Consider the following 18,509-nt stretch of genomic DNA (forward strand, 5'->3'; position numbering starts at 1 on the left):
TTTAGAAAAAAAATGATTACTTCCCAAAGCTCAGAGAAAACGGTAATTCTCAAATAATTTAGATGAATACAGAGCATTATCCATGCGATTAATAAATAAAGTAAAAGTAGTGATTGTAACAATGTATCGCAATATAATAATGAAAGTTTAAAATTCACAGTAAGGGCACAGGCTACGGGAGGTTGAGGTTAGGTTTGTTATTGAGAGATTATGAAACATTCTATGCATCCAACTGCGTATAAAAGGTTAATCTTATACACTGTTAATAATTACAAGAAACATGGACTTTACCAAATGTTGTTTGTTTAGCACATTTGAACAAAACTCGAATTGGCTTCAACAGGTTAATAGTAAATTCTAAAGGTGTACTTTCGATAACTTACAAAATAAGCAATTTGCAGTTAATTAGATAATTCCAGATCATTCTCTCCGACATCAAAATTTCCATTTTAGTCACATTATTACCGTATTATTTAGCATACCCGATTCTCATACAAACGTTTATCAGAGAAACCCGTTTACATTGTTGGTTGTCGAGAAGACTGTGATTTGTCTACAGGTTATTTCAGTATGCTTGTATCCCCATACGTTTGCGTTGTCTTCAGACAATAAAATTTGACAAACCTTTATGTGTAAATGTAGCGTTTCGGAGAGAGAGAGAGAGACAGAGAGAGAGAGAGAGAGAGAGAGAGAGAATTTACGAGGCCACGGGAGGTAGTTTATATGATACTATTTATTTTCCATGAGCACTATATTGGGTTAACTCCCCTTATATGCCAACCGATTTCAAATCTCTTATTTACAGGCGCTTTAGTCTCTAAACTCTATTCAGGATCAAAGATCGGAGAGGTGTCGTTAGCTATTTCAAACGTAAAATCTTGCCGTCAGCGCAAACCTCAGGTGAAGACCGAAAACCAAACCACAGCGAAATAGAATACACAAAGATGCGTAACACAGCACGATACAACTGTAAATAAATTATGGACAATTTTGAGGTTGATATTTTGTCTTATTCGAGAAATATTTATATTTAATAATATACCATTCACTCATGAATGTTCTACTTCGGTTTGAAGTTTTAAAGATCTGCTGAATTTAGTTATTTAGTTTATCCAATTGTTATTAGCGATGAACCTAATGGAAGTAACATTTGATAAATAGTTGACTCCTTATGATTTTTAAGCAGATCCACGACTTTTAAACAGTGAATACAAAAGGTTTTGTAAAACTTTGAAAAGTGAATAAAAATGAATTGCTCAAACTTTGTTTACATGGAATAAAAAATGATTTGTCAAACAGTGAATTCTAAAGGATTGGTCAAACTTAGTTTCAGTTCTTATAATAAGCATAAACTCCATATTCTTTTCATGCTGTTTAGCATCATTTTGTCATAATTCTTTTCCAGAAACGTCCTTAGCAAGTTTTGTAAGATCTCGTCCGATATGCGAAATACGTTTACCTTCTCAATCGTTTATCTGTCATTTTAGCGATCATAAATGCCATGTTTCAGTAAACGACTTCGCCACTTGTTGATAATGTTTTGTACATCCGCTTGGAAAGAGAATTACAATTAAAGCCAAAAGCAGTAAATATCGCTACGCTTCTTTTCGGCCAATCACCTGATGGTCTCAGATCAAAACTGTTTGTCATATACAGACTCTACATTAGTTTTTCAGTAAGGAGCACTCCACTGTATTCAAATCCTAATAAATCATATGTTAACCTAACCAACATTCTGCGATGAACTCATGGTAAAGTTATTGTTACATCTTGTCCATCATATTTTGACAGGCTCGATTGTAAACTCATTTAACTCACTTTTTACTGTGGCCGAAATACATACAACCTACCACATCATAATGCTCATATTCTAAAGAATAAACAGTTGCCTTTAAATCAATACCAATAATACCTAATGCAAACTCTTGTATCACCAACACAATGACAGAGGAATAAATGCACTAAAATAAAATGGCACTGAACCTGAAGTAATAACTGTGACCTGAATACTGATGCAATAGTTCTTGAATAGTCGATTTGACGTGTTTCATCTAGGGATAGAGGCTGCTTTCGCTCCAAAAGCGAATTGTAAAATAGACGACAATCAGTTTATCCACCTTGCCCACAAATTCCGACATAAAGGATATGCGTGAAAATTGGTTGACTATCGCCTATATTTCAATTTGTATAATGATAGTTATGCTTAAAATACCGCATGTTGTCTCAGGCGCATAACAAAACTATCGGGAGCAAACGGCATCTTGTTCAAGAAATGCCGCTTTCAAACATCAATGTCTAAAGAGTGAGTAAAGTAGATAACCGACAAAGGTATCAAAATTATGCATTTAATTGACGAAGGAACGTAAAATCCTATTTTTTTCAAAATCGCGTTATTTCGTTAAACGATTTTCTGACTGCAAGCACTTAGCTCGTGCAGCATAGGGTAAAGCGAATTAAGCATTTTCAAAAAATGTGGGACATACATAAACTAGTATGGGGTAACGCTGTACGCATAAATGAAACCCGAACATAAAATTCTCTCAGTAAAGGATCCAATTCAGAGCTCCATGATATTATCCATACTCGTCTAATTTCAGTGGACTATAAGGAATGAGAGCAGTTTTATGCCCCTATCCAAATTTCAAATGATGTATATTAAAAATATAAGGTAGCTTGATTTCATTTCTGACACATGTTTTGTGTTCAGGTTCTCTTCGCTATGGAAACCGTGGGTACCAAAAAAATAAAACCTATTCAAAAGTTTAATGTTTTTATCTTTTATCATCGTGATTGTCTATCCATTACATATTCACAACATTTAAAATGTAAGTTTAAATTTGTATTTTTTCTGGTATAAAGATGCATAAAATAATGTTTTCACTTGTTTAGAAAATACCAAAAATAAACCCAAGTAACCCATCACTAGTAAATCTTATAAACATGAAACTGTTTATAATTAAGTTTAAAGATAAAATCAAAATCAGTGTCTATTTGAGAACTGTTTAATATTATTAGCTAATATGAGTAGCATATAACTAATATGATTGGTGATAATTTATTTCTAGGGTGATTGTGTTCTCAAGTTCGTCGAAAATATACATTTTTATATGTTGCCGTTGTAAATAAATAATATCCTTCTAAAACTGCTATCCTTAGTTAAATGGCAATATATATACATGCACAGGATCTTTATATATGCTTATTCCCCTAGAGTTTGAAAAGAAATGCAAATATTCATTAGCTGCTTTCTACAAAACAATACAACATGGCCTGGCCTCTCCAGTGCTATTTCCGTGTTTTATTTTCTGTCCAAAAATCGTTTAAAAGAAAGCTATATGTGTAGATACATTAATCTAATTCCAAGAAGAAAATTACATATAACAGAAAATAGTCCCGTTTCTTAACGCGTAATATAGACTGGTTGCAAACGGTGCGACAATAATAAAATGCCAACGAAGCATAGACAGCAAAACTCGTGAATAATAATGTTTGTTACCAGCACAGTCTTGCTGCAATATGATGTTTAAAAGAAAAGTATGCTTATAAGAAATACAAAATCTGGTGAAATTTATTCGTGCAGTAAGACTTCACTCATATTTAGTTTGGAATATGCAGTTACTACATGCAGCATTAATTCTGCAATTTCCACGTCTGCTTATCAATATATACAAAGACCACAATAAAGAGAGATAACTAAAATTGAATTTTACGGGTGTGTGTTCCAAATGAAAAGAATAAAACAGGCGACACGATGTTTGTTCCCTAACACGTGACATTATGTGCATCATTCATCGAGACTGTTGTTTGTGTGAGTCATAGTTATACTTCTGATTATGTCAATTTCTAACATTCTGTTAAACGAATAATTATAGACAAATCACGTATCTTTTTAATATGCAGCTAGAAAATCTGAAACTCGATTGGAACTAATATATGTTGTAGCATCTATTTTGTTCTATATCAATTCAGTTAACTTGTTTTCAATTTTTCTTTGTTACTTCATTTCCAACGACACGATATATCATCAATAATGCTGATTAAAAATATGGAAGAACGAAATGGACTATATATATATATATATATATATATATATATATATATATATATATATATATATATATATATATATATATATATATATATATGTGTGTGTGTGTGTGTGTGTGTGTGTGTGTGTGTGTTGCCTCTATATATCGATTTTCCATCACTGATAATACTAAAATTATGAGGACGGAGGTTTGTTCTGTATAAATACAACGAAATTTACTGTGATAATCAAAGATATATATATATATATATATATATATATATATATATATATATATATATATATAGAGAGAGAGAGAGAGAGAGAGAGAGAGAGAGAGAGAGAGATATGTGTGTGTGTGTGTGTGTGTGTGTGTGTGTGTGAGTTGCCTCCATATGTCGATTTCCATCACTTATTAGACCAACAATGTAAGGATGGAGGTTTGTCCTGTATAGTACAATGAAAAAACTGTTTTTGGTTTGTATTTGTCACTCATCATTTCAATAATTTCAAAGCTCAGATTGTATTGTTTCAGTTGCAAACATCTCAGATGGGTACGTTTTTGAAGCTATGAAATGGCTGGTGCCATTAATTTACTCCGTTGAATTTAAATTTACCATACATGTTAAAAGATATTACAACTTCGAACACACTCAATGTTGTCTTCCTTTCCTACAATTGCATCTGCGGTTATTGTTGTTGTTGTTGTTTGTTGTTTGTTGTTTTTGTGAGTTTAACGCCAAGTTTCAGCACATCATGGGATATACATGTTGCCAGTATAACTGGTGGTGGACTAACGTGGGAAAACCCAGGTGAGAATCACCGATCCACAGGATGCTGCTGGGAATCTTTGTCACATGCCCCCATTGGTCGAGCTTGGAACTCGACCACATGCGGATAGGTGTGATTATAACTGACTGACAAAGGCAAATAAACGACTCGTCCACTGGAGGCCAATACATTTACAGTAACACAATATCGGAAACTTTGTTCTAGTACATAATTTCGAATTTGCCTTTGCAGAAATATGACCAATAATAAAACCAATAGCATTTACTTGCTTTATCTCTGCAAAACAATCACACATAGAACATTTGTAAATGCAAACCATTACAAATGATATTTCATAATCGTTCCGTTCTTTTCTTCTTTTCTAGCTAAAAATATCGGATGTTTAAGTAGTTGGATATATAAACAAAATATAAAACAATTTAAGAAAGGTGTTAATTTTAATCAAATATATGTATTCATACAATTGGATGAAGTATAAGGTAAGGTTAATATATCGTTAATACAATTTTATATTCTTAAGTAAATTATGAATGACCAGGTCTCTAATATATTTGTCTTTATTTTATGAAACTGAGCATGCGTACCAGATATAACAAACAAAACTAGGATTAAATCGATGATTTTGTTTTAAACATCTCAAATAACTTATCATTTCTCAACAGAATATACGAATATACGAAAAGGAAAAGATTAAGGTCACATTACCTACAAGTTTCCTGATTTCACTATTGAAGAAGATGTCATGTAAATAACGTTAACAAGAATATTTAGGCTTGACGCACGGACTCGTAAAGTAAATGTCTAATAAAATATTAATATTTAATATCTTAGAATTATTATCATATTTCAAAAGCAATCGCTGAGTACAGTCTATCTTACAAGAATATTATTCCATTTTCTGAATACAGAAATCGAAACATAAAATGAAATAAATAAACTAAAAATCGTGCTGGTCAAAATATCCGTTTCCAATGACATCTGGGCGAGATGTCGTGAGAGAGATAAAATATCTACCTTCGATAATGGCTAATGGGACATGTATTTCACCTGTCCGTTCTTATTTAAAACATCTTCACGTTACTTAGGATGTAGAAATAGAAACAAAAGAAATATATAAACGCTACAACTTTCTAACATATAAATATACCGATGTACATATTAAGCTTTTTTGGATAATGACTATGTTTTTGAAACCAAATGAAAAAAGTTTGCTAAAGTCAAATTAGTAAAACACTATTTTATTTAATAAAGAAGTATAACTAGATCTATAACTGGATCCATATTCAAATAATCTACATGCTGTGATGAAATCCCTCATCTATGTTGATCAAAGAATTTCCCTCTTGATCCCAGCTGTATTTTCATATGTGCATTCTGGCGAAGCATCTGTTTGAAGGCATTTGTAAACGAAAACATATTGCTCCTGAAATATACACAATAATTAGGTATAATAAGTATAGATTAATTATACAAATAGTAGTATTAATTGTAACTGTTGTCATTGTAGTACCAGTAGTAGTAGTTGGTATGTGTAGTAATAGCATTAGTAGTAGTAGTATTAGTAATAATAATGATGATAATAATAATAATAATAAGAAGAAGAAGAAGAAGAAGAAGAAGAATAATAATATAAACAAAAAGATTATATTCCAGTATTGATTATTCACCTTGGAAATAACAAAATTGATTTTAAAGGTGACACAAATGTATACAGATAAACTGAAATTTAAATTTACTTTTACAGACATTTTTTATTCAAGACAATGAAACAAACACTTTAGAAAACTCGTGGAAGACAAACATTTAAAAGATACTTACAAATGTTGGTAGTAGTTTGCGACTCCTTTCTAACATGTCGGCACTTGTCCGCAAGATATGAATTTCTCCGTCTCGACGAATTCTTTCTTTTTCATTCAGCAAGATGTAAATAAGGCTGCATCTGTCCAGCTCCCATCTGAGGTATTAATCAACAGAAATTCGCATAAAGTTTATGAGACACATTATAAGTATTTGTTTTATTTTTCATACTTAATATTCAGATTCAATGGCTAAAATGTACTTATTTAAACGCATTTCGAATCACATTTTGGGTGATGTCAATTATATGTAAGACGAATGATTTGGTTCAAGAATTTTAATATTACTCAGGCGAAAGAGGTTAAGTCTGCGTGCAAATAAATAAACGATTTGTTTAATGTAGTTCCCGCTTGAACATAATGTTTCAGAAACATCAAGGTACCATACAAAATACAACAATAAAAACTCAGTGCAAAAAAAAAATAATATTATATCCCAATAAATACACGTACAATAAATGATATTTAACAGTACTTATCATGAATCGGACGTTACTTTGTCGCGGAGCGCTGTTATATAGCGATTTGTTTGTAATATATATTCAGTATATCCGCATGCATGCTTTAACCTCAGGGCCACGATAACAATAACATTCTTTGATTTAAAACAATAGCACAGTATATCATAATAATTAATTGACGTTCAACATATATGCGAACATATTTAGTACGATATGATGACATGCAATCAAGACTAAGAGTACGACAAGATTTATACGTTATATAGCTGTAGCGCTGTATACAAACCTGGAGTAGAGGAGGACAGGATTTAATTCGCTTGGATTTGGATGGTACTGGCTAAAGTCCTCAAGTAGTGACAAAACAGAGTTCGAATCTGAAGGTACCTCATGTGATTCTTCCCAGGTTTTCAGCAAGAACACTGTTAGATTTTGTGGCTCTTTCTGTAGTTAGAAAAGAGAGATCACTTCATCTTTTCGCATTGGCAATACTTAAATAATCATGAAAAGGAAATGGTTACATACGAGGTGTGTCGTATGGGCACTGAAGCGTACGCATAACCTTTAGAGCATATATTCCGATCATTCTCTTAATCATTTCTAGTCAAACCGCTTTCTGTGAATTTACACAACTAATGGTATCATCCGGTAACGCTACGGCCACATCACAAAAGAAATTTTCCATTATCCTCTTAAAAATAACACAATATATAAATCATTATCTCATTTGCAAAGACAGATTATTACGGACTTTGATTAAATTAATCATTGCTTGATTACTTAAGCTTGACAATGTCATACCCTTTCGTCACTTGTGATGGAAAACTGATTCCTTTCAAAAGCTCCCAGGTCTTCTTTTTTCTTACATGATATGTCCAAGCCAGCAACAGTTTTGGACTCGTTGACACAAATAGAAAGTAAGACATCTTTAGGCTGCGAATAGAAACGCCATTATTTAAACATGTCGTATTGTATATATATATATATATATATATATATATATATATATATATATATATATATATATATATGCGTGACATTGATATAGTTTCAAAGCACCTTTTGTACTTTAATGTGCCATTTGATGCGTATTTCCACATAAGTCAATCCAATTACTGAGCACAAGCCTAATATGTCCATCGTATTCAATACAGTGAAGTATAAGAAATTATTGTACGCCAATTTTCACACACCATGTAACAGAGTACGTGTACTTATTTTTTTGACTAGTCGTTCCTGATCTGAAACTAATATTTCCATTATACTAGTTCTCGGTTGTTTAATTTTTATTTCACTCTTATGTGAAAATGTTTGTTATAGAATATTTATCCGTTTAAATCTAGTCCGTTTCTAGAGGATAAATGTAAACTTGAAACAAAATACATGTCTGTGCACCATATACTGCCCAAAGCATCTAGCACGTGGGGCACTGGCTTTTACCTTAACACGATTTTCACAAAACGCACCAGTAAAATACACAAAATGCCTGAAGTAGCGCGGGTTGGCTTTACAGTGTCACGTACATCTGTACTGTGTGTGTGATTTTGCTCCATGACAATAGAGTATATCTTTAAATGGAGTATGATATTGAAATTTCTTACAAGAGCTGGATAATTGTTTGTTTGGATAGCTGAGTATTGCTAAATTAATCAAGCAGGGTTATATGTCGACATAAGACATGTATTGTGAAATAAGTCACATGGATGAATATCACCACTGAGTCTTAATATATTCGTGGAGATGAATTTTGTCAGAAAATTGACAATTATTATTATTATTCCTATTTCCTAGTATTGTTCTTGTTTTTAATAGCATTCTGCATACGTATTTATTGGTTAATGTTGTGTTTAGATTTAATTATAGAAGAATTTGTTTGTTTGAATAATTCATTTGAATCACAAAGTGCACATTGACATTGCACTAAAGCAACAGTTTGGGATTAATGTGAATTCATTCAAAGACAATGTGGACTATGCCATTGTGATTCATCAAGACTATTGGCACTTCAGTACATTTAAAAATATTAATTCTCATGGAAGTATAAGGAACTTATAGGAATATTTTGGATTTATTTTATAATACTTAAGTTCCTCTTATAATTTCATTGTATAAATTAGAGACTTAAATAATTACTCACGTTTAACAAACGTTGTTGGTTTTGCTCCTTTACATTACTTAATTTTAGACGTCAGTGTCGTACCAACAGTGTCTTATAAGCTATCATTGAAATACAGAAAGACTGATATGACAATTATATCAAGGCAAGCAATCTCGAATGGAATATTTTCTTAAGTCTTAAACATATGTATCAGTTGGGGTTATTTATGGAAATGTTTTGCAATGATAGAAGACGTGTTATGTTAGCAGAGCTCAAAACATGTGTTAGGTGTAGGAAATGTAGAATTGATACGAACAATGTATATGTAAGCCATTTTACTTAACTGTTCCTAATCAATGAAGTGCATTCCCTGATACAGAATACTTACCGTTTTAAAAACTGAAAGCACTTTTGCTTCAAGAAACTGAATAGTCTCTCAGAGAATGCAGAAAAATATATCACACTTTAACGATTAGATACTAATTTAAATTTTCTGACAAGATAAAGGATATATCGAAGCGGTGTTCAACCTTCAGATCTCTTTACTTTCAATATGCCTGTGATTAAGATATAAAATTTATTTGTTCGTTTAAAATGAAGAAACTGTGTAATACGCAGTTTGTTTATTAGATGCAGACAGTGTATATTTATATTTATTCTTACACTCTTGCTTTCTACGATGATCAAACATTTGATATTCCTCTCTCGAATGGTGGCCACCAGTATTTCGTCGTCGACTCGTTTCATTGCGATGTAGGCATCTTTCCCCGACAGATTCTACAATTAATATGTTTTCCAATGACAAATATATAGCAATACAGTATAACATCTACTTTACAGTTATCGACATAAGTAGGAAGTGGCCTGAATTAAGAGATGGATTCAAATATAGAGATAAAGTTTGCAATTTTACCAAATCCCTGAGAATGACCTAATTTGGTTATAATTTTGTGGTGCTTTGATTTTCTAGATTATCGGGCGGAAACGTTTGCATTCATAAAGTATGCTCCGGTTAAGAAATCTAGGTTTTAATATACCGCGACAGTTGTAAATATAAAACAGGAGAGAACGCTTCCTGAAAATTGGCTGACATGCTCAGATTCTATTAACGAGCTAAAAATAATCTCCCTTTGACTTTTAGGTAATTTTCTGGGAATTCCATCATAGGTAGAATCTTCACAATGTCTATTAACTAAGATATGTTTACAGTAAAACATCACTTTTACCGGAATCCATATGATCTCAGACTGAAAACCTTCGGCATTCGAGTAAACTGGCACATTGCTTTCCTCTTGTCCAAGCTCTAATTTTTTGAGCATCTGAAATAAGTTAAACAAATCATTAAGTTGATGACGATTCAAACAATACTTATAATTACATCTTCACAGCCCTGACTTTATGATAATGGAAGAAATTTCATTTTCATGCTGACATTGGAGAGTTTATGAAACCATTACATTTTAATCTTTCAACAAAAAACCATTTAACCATCGCTACATAGGTATCTATGAAATATATGATATATGTATCTAGAGACAATTAAAGCATAAACTACTTTAATATGTATTAGTAATTGACAATTATACACTAAAGTTACACTACAAGCCAAATAAATCTAAAACTGAACTAAAACCAACATAATCGCATAGTTTATATTGAATCTGTAGCTACAACTAGCATTTTGTTTCACTAATTTCAGAATGATTGTGTCTGTAAAGGTTTATATTATATTCGATGCGATACTAGTCAAACAGCGAATTGAATCGGGATGTTATTTGCAAAAATATACAAGACATGCGCAACTTTCACCGTTAGTAGAAGTTTTCAGTTTCTCGGAGACGAAATTGGTTTATCTCTACTTGTATGAATTCAATATGCAACTCCGTTATATAGCGTACTATTAACACATATAAAACTAAACTGAAGTTCATGTACTAATGCATTTATTTTTTTCACCGCTGGATAAGTGACTAAATTCGCTTCAAGAGTTATATATCTTACCACTACATTTTCTCCAGTGGAAGCACCTTATCTAAGGGGTAGTTGACACTTATGATATCAAACCAAGCATAAGCATTATTAATAAAACATAAGCATCACCTTAGCTACTATTGGTGTATATTGAGCACGCGCTTCGCAAGTTCTCGCTAATTTTGGAACCCACAGATAAGGAAAACGTCACTATCAAGATTGCATGATTTTCGTTTGAACATTCGTGAAGTATAGAACTTAATACGCCACTTGGCGATTTCCCAAAAATTGCATAGGTGATTCAGTCAGAGACTTTATTCATAAACCTTATAAAAGCTTTAAAACAAAACTTGCATTTTTTTAAAAATACTACGTACGTTGTATTGTCTTTGCAGGCGAGTCGGTCCGGACCTTTCGTCTTGCTCCATTAAATGTCTGAGTACATCTGAAATCTGATTCTTTAATACAGGCATTGTTCCAAGTCCGAGAGCTTCTGCGACAACATCATGCAGGAATATAAACTGATTCTAAAGAAAGGAAGAAAGCTGTATACATATACATATATAGATAGGTAAGAAAAGAAATAAATATGTTAGTTATATTTTACACTCTCAATGTAATTTTTCATATATTGTTGTATGATCTGATAACATAACTAACTGAAAGACAATAATAAGGAGAGTTTAGGATGTGCAATGTGCAGAACTGATTTATAATTTGTGATAATATCAGCTAGCATAACTGCATATTTATTTTATTTTTTAAAAAAACTCTTATTTCAAGCGCAAACGTTTCCATTCTTTTAGCAAATGTGGCCAATCCTAATTTCCAATGTTTGAAATGTTCGGTTTACATTTTGCTTGTTCTTGCTTATTTAAGTTCATTTGTTAAACCGTCATATTAGCTCGATCATGTTGTAAACTCTTGATTCATACGTGAAATGAGGTGTCCTCACTGATCAAACAAAACAATTAGGAATATTCTTTTTTTATAATACAAAATCCATTATGTTATATAGATTACTAACAGATATATCTCTACAGCCAAAATGAAAGGTGAAAAGATCATCAATAGTACTAAGGAGACCTAAGGATGTGCAATGTGCACAACTGATCTACACTTTGTGGTAATATCAGCTAGCATAAGTACCTATCTATTTTATATAAAAAATGCTTTTTTCAAGTGCAAACGTTTACCCTATTTTAGCAAATGTTGCCAACCTTAATTTCCACTGTTTGAAATTTTCGGTTTACATTTTGTTTGTTCTTGCTTATTCAAGTTCATATGTTAAAACCGACATCTTTTTTCTATCATGTTTGAAACTCATGAGTCATACGTAACATGAGGTGTCCTCAATGATGTGAGAAAACAATTGATGCTATCTTAAATAGATGTCTTACAATAGCTAAAATCCAGTATATTATATAGGCAACTAAATAATATACTACTACAGCAAAATTAAAAGTGGCCTGATCATCAATAGTACCGCAGTCTGGACCATGTTGACTCTCTGTTCTCGTAAATTCTCGACACACTTCATAACGGCGACATGTCCCGTTCCACTTGTCTCGTCGTGGATGATGTCCAAGGCAATGAATGTCCCTGTCCTTCCCACTCCAGCACTAAATATGGATTTCATTAGATTTAGATAATTCTGGCAAACAATACACTTATGTTTATATGGAACAGGATCGCATTTCAAACACTGTCGTTCAAACAAGTATTATTTGCAACGTTTGTTGTAAACATATCTTTCCATTCTACAAGCATTTAAGAATGACAATTATATCAGATTCTTTATCATGATTGGGTTGAAATAGACGCGATTATATCTAGAAATAATCACACACACACACACACACACACACACACACACACACACATATATATATATATATATATATATATATATATATATATATATATATATATATATATATATATATATATATATATATCACAGAAATGCTAATGATTTGTCCTGTATACATGTTATTCTTATTGCATTATTATGTTGGATCATCAGTTCTAAGTTGATCTAAATATCAGATAAGGGTTATGTATGCTTTGTGTCTCTCTCAAACATAGAAAAAGTTAATAACCACTCAAACGTCATTCGCTTTGTTTTAATTCTAATTTATTAATTTGCAAAAATGTGATTCCAAAGTATACCTGCAATGCACAACCATAGGACCCTGTCCATATGCTTTGTGCTTCCTGACAGATTTCCAAAATTCCACAAGTGACCAGGCTGTGTCCGGTACGCCTTTGTCTGGCCAGGCTGTGTAATGAAACTGAGTGATCTTCCTCGACTTGCCACTCTAAATAAAAGAACCCACGTAGTGGTACTGGCTTAGCGTCAGTTTTGTTTTCTTTTCTAGTAATTTCATTGGTGCACAATTGAAGTTTTACTTCTAAATATAGCTTCAGCCCGTTCTGGAAAGGGTGTTAAACATCCATTCTTTTTTAATTAAAGGTGGGAAGCTTATTTTCTGTTCAACATAGCATAAAAAAAAACAATTAAATTTCTCTTCATATGTGATCCGATTTCTCACTACCTAAACGTTTCTTTGCCAATGGCCATTTCTGGTACATATTAATGAGTATAGCAAACATAAATACCATCATTTTTTGTAACATGTTGTCGTGATTTCCTTTTCATAATTTTGCTCCTCTTACTGGCTACGTTAATTGCATTCATATTCATGTATATTCGAAACTATTAGCTGTAGGTACGTATCATAAGTGCTGTATAAATAAGGTAACATATTAGTAATTGTAAAAGCAGAACACCAAATACTAAGTAAATATGAGAGAAAACTTGATAATCTCAAGTTACTTTTTGTCAACATAACATTGTCACTTCCATGTTTCACCAATAAAACTATACAATAATTTAAAACAGAATCAAATAATATTTCCACGTATAATATTTAATGTCAGACTTGTTGAGCTTATCTGTAAATCAGATTTGAGAGAATATAAATATTTACACAGAAAATAAGAGGTTAGTATACTCACAAACAAACTTCAGATTTGAATGATCTTTATCATTTATGTTAAAAACGAAAAAACAATTCACCGTTAAATGCTGACTAAGTATGAGCTCGTTTACAGTTATTTATATTCTGTTAAATAAGCTGTTTATTTATTAAACTCTTATCTATTATATTATGTTTTATTGCAAATCCCTCTTAACAAATACAACAATGAACACAATTTATTTTATAATTCACCAAGACACATGCGTAACATTTACCACAGTTAGTTGTAAGTCTCTTCTGACACAGTCAGCGAAAGATACATTTCGGAGAATTTTAACCGTCACATCTCCGTACGTCTGTTCTTTATCCGGCCAGTACTGGATACACTTCATCTAGAGAGAAACATAAAATTCAATCTTCTTTTGTTCTTAAACAGAATTGGTATACATAGATGGATATAGTTTTTGATTTTTATTCATTCTTTGTCAGCAAAGTATGAAATTAATACGCAGGATAATATTATACACATAATCAAAAGGAACCCGCATTTCAACACCTGATGGTATGGGAACTATCGAACTTTTGGTTCCATTTGATCAATTTGTCAATATGCAAAACCTTGTGATACTTAGAGCTTGGTTAATATTTATTAATTTGGCTAATGTTTGTTAAAAGATTTCGATAAAATAAACAATCATTTATCATATAATACAAAGTAGGACCTTGAAAAGAATATTTTTAAAAGGTCATGAATATGATACGAGTATGAGATTGTATTGTTTTGAAGCCCAGGTACATAATAAGCAATATGCTATAATTAAAGTTTTACAAAAATCAATTAAGATATAAAACACGGATCTTCCATGTTTAAATTAAGCACTTCTAATTTCTGATCACGATTTCTATAGTTCAAGTATTCTAGTTTTCTGCTGTTATTAACCTGAATAAAAAACATTAGATATCCAAATATTTTAGAGCCTTAGCCGATTTAAAAGCATAGATCGTTCTAGGTATCAACATGAAGAAAAATATTGTTTATTCTAAACCTTAACTGGAAACATCAATTAGCTTTTACCTGGACGTTCTATTACAAGTAGTGTTATTGCGTATTTTGTGTGGTTTAATAATGTGTGCCAATTATTACGCATTATCAATGCCAGCATCTCCATATTTTGTGTCTAAAAGATCCAATCTAACATTGTCATCATAAACATTGTCGTCATTATCTGTCCAGATAATTGCAGATATGAATGTGTTATGTTCTCCTCTAAGTTAAAGAATCAATGTGGAACAAAATCACAGGAGGAGAAACTTAAAACCAATGTTGGATAATACAGCGATAGACATTTATTCTGTGCCAGAATTCCCTTATGTATATTACCAATAACGAATAAACCCAACCACCACACACACACACACACACACACACACACACACAGAGTCCCAAAACTGGTTTTATATCATTGAAATGTCCATAATCACACAAACCCATGCGACATTTGAAAATTTATATTTATAATTTAGACCAACCTTGCCCATTTCACTGAGATTTGTTAGCATGACGATGCATTCTGTCCGTTCTTGCCATACCATGAACCAGAAATCGTCCACTGTTTTGTTTATAGGACCTGTGATTGTAATTAACTGAGATTCACTAATCTATGATCTGTGGATTTGATATCCGTCATAGTTCATGTAGAAGATCCTACATGAGTGTTCATATAAAATAAATTTAGGTAGAGAATTCAGTATTTTCGTTTGTAAAAGTTTGCAAATGGTATTGAACCTATAATCAAAATTGTCTTTTAAAATAAGAAAAAGTGTAAAAACATGTTCATCGATTTACTTAATTCCCGATTTAATTCAAAACACCTCACAAAACTGGTGATATGAGCTTCAAATACATGGAAGTGAGCATTTACTTAATTTAATGCAAAGTGATAATAAACGAAAATTATTTTTTGTCCTTTAAGAAATCATACAAAAAGGATGTAACATACAATGAGAGCAGAACATAAATACACAACGACCGAGCTATATTCTCACTACCTCTATTTCATCGAAAATGAAAAGCCTATATTATCTCCTTATCTCACTGGAAGAGTCATCGTTTTTCAAAATAACGGTAACCATGTAATACTTTCCCTGCAATCGTAATATTATGACGTATCCTCTAAAAGAAAAAGTACTGAATGGTGTTCATTACAGTGTAAGTAAATTCCAAACTACTCTCATTGTTTCAATTCCTGATATCTATTACTATATACTATAAATATTGAATAATAGTATTCATTGATTGAACAACCATTTTACGCTAATATGTACATACCTTGCGCAGCAATGTAACACTTGCGGCCTTCAAACCCCTGTGATAAAAAAAATATCGTAAGCGAATGTATATCGTTTTACGGTGACTCAAATATTTCATTTAATATATTAGCATTTTTAAAGTGAAAAAATCCTTATATTTTTCTAGTGTCATTCTCTTTGCACCCGACTGCGTGTATGCAAACTACGTGACCGATCTGGTGGCTTAGTGATTAAAGCGTCCGCCTCGGATGCGGGAGGATGCAAGTTCGAACCCCTGTCGTGTCATACCAAGGACTAATAGAAAAATAGTACTAACAGCTGCCTCCCTATGCTCTCAGCAATAAGAGTGTTAGGACTGGTCGGCCTGGTGTCAAAATAAAGTGACTTGGAGGGGTACCATGCGACATATCTGTGGCATGATGCCTCAGTGTTATACATCACTATAAACTGTCACACTGCAGAAGTTGTAGCGATAGGACTGAAAAGTTGTTAAAACTACGTTAAAAATCCAAATCACAGACACACACACATACACACACGCAAATTGCATCACTATTAGGTCATGATAATAAGTATATGGTACACAAAAGAACCTAGTGGGAGTGAGTGAAATAACAGACACTATCCTTGAACTGACCATTTAGTTCCAAAATTTCGTCTGACTTTCGATATCATCGATAAAGATAATACTATTAAATTTCCCTTCACATGCTACACGTCGTTATTCTCAGCTGTTCCTGCTTGTGCTGATTATTATTATTATTAGTATTAGTATTATTATAAAATATTATTATTGTTCTTAGTATTATTATTATTATTATTATTATTCCCATCTGTATCATATACCTTTATACGGCTGGCGTTGACATAGTCCGAATCGTTTTCATGTGTCGAATCTCGTTTCAGAACAACCCTATTAAAGTCATCTGGAAAATAATATCTCTTACTTCAAATTTATTTAGGAATCTCTGTTTCTCCAAAGGAAATTAAAAAATGAGAACATACTGACAGATGAACTTTGGAATTAGGAATATATATATATATATATATATATATATATATATATATATATATATATATATATATATATATATATATATATATATATATAGTGAGAGAGAGAAAGAGATAGAGAGAGAGAGAGAGATTAGATAGATAGAGATAGAGGATCTCAAACGGGTAACGATTTAATTTTGAATTTTTTAAACGAGTTAAATAACGTACTTCTTTTGCAAGCTGGACATTATTTAACGAGTTTCATAAATTTATTATAAAATCATTATCCATTTGATATTTTTATATTCTTTTTATCGCTGAGTTTATATCAGTAGCAATTGTTTGGATAGAAAGTAGAATGAATAATTTCGTTCATTCTGACAGACGCTGTACCATTCATTTGTTGTGAGTAAAATATAGTCCCAAGCAAAGTTGAAATATTAAAAGTATATTATACATTTTTGCCAGATATAAACGAAAGAACAAGCGCCGATCTAAATAAACAGAACATTTTACAAAAGACAAATCATTTGTCAACATAAAATAATAATGCGTGTGACGTCACATTATTTCATGCGGTGCACAATACCGGTTTGATTTGGCGTATATACACAACACAGTGCCAGTGTTTACGTTGAAATATCACATCACAACCAAAACTTACATCGTTGCAATATTGTTTTGAAAATAAGATTACTGGCTGCAGAAATATACATATTTACTGTTATGTATTTGTGACTGGATATTTGCAGTATTTGCAAACTTGTTGGTCTTCGCTCTCTTCTGTAACTTAGTTTAAGAACAGTACATACATACATACATACATACATGCACACACACATACATCCATATATCTATCTATCTATCTATCTATCTATCTATCTATCTATCTATCTATCTATCTATCTATCTATATATATATATATATATATATATATATATATATATATATATATATATATACTGTACATGAGACGTTAACAACTCTCTGTGGTTGGATAAAGTTCTGTCAGTTGG

General features: G+C 31.9%; 1 protein-coding gene across 1 annotated transcript in view; it reads right to left on the bottom strand.

Annotated features, from left to right (window-relative positions):
* Positions 1-5,243: 5,243 nt before the first annotated feature.
* Positions 5,244-18,509, bottom strand: part of LOC149796565 (receptor-type tyrosine-protein phosphatase alpha-like) — an 84,621-nt gene continuing 71,355 nt past the window's right edge. Inside the window, exons 11-23 of the mRNA XM_089961260.1 lie at positions 17,343-17,422; positions 16,516-16,552; positions 15,717-15,814; positions 14,462-14,578; positions 13,375-13,523; positions 12,689-12,824; positions 11,580-11,729; positions 10,458-10,550; positions 9,895-10,008; positions 7,935-8,066; positions 7,423-7,577; positions 6,638-6,773; positions 5,244-6,242 (exon numbers count right to left, since the gene is read on the bottom strand). Coding sequence (XP_089817386.1) covers positions 6,147-6,242; positions 6,638-6,773; positions 7,423-7,577; positions 7,935-8,066; positions 9,895-10,008; positions 10,458-10,550; positions 11,580-11,729; positions 12,689-12,824; positions 13,375-13,523; positions 14,462-14,578; positions 15,717-15,814; positions 16,516-16,552; positions 17,343-17,422 — 1,493 coding nt within the window. The 3' untranslated portion in view covers positions 5,244-6,146. The remainder of the gene's footprint in view (positions 6,243-6,637; positions 6,774-7,422; positions 7,578-7,934; positions 8,067-9,894; positions 10,009-10,457; positions 10,551-11,579; positions 11,730-12,688; positions 12,825-13,374; positions 13,524-14,461; positions 14,579-15,716; positions 15,815-16,515; positions 16,553-17,342; positions 17,423-18,509) is intronic.

Source organism: Sinohyriopsis cumingii, chromosome 6 (genome assembly GCF_028554795.1).
Source record: "Sinohyriopsis cumingii isolate HCF-2022 chromosome 6, ASM2855479v2, whole genome shotgun sequence".
Classification (NCBI taxonomy): Eukaryota; Metazoa; Mollusca; class Bivalvia; order Unionida; family Unionidae; genus Sinohyriopsis; species Sinohyriopsis cumingii.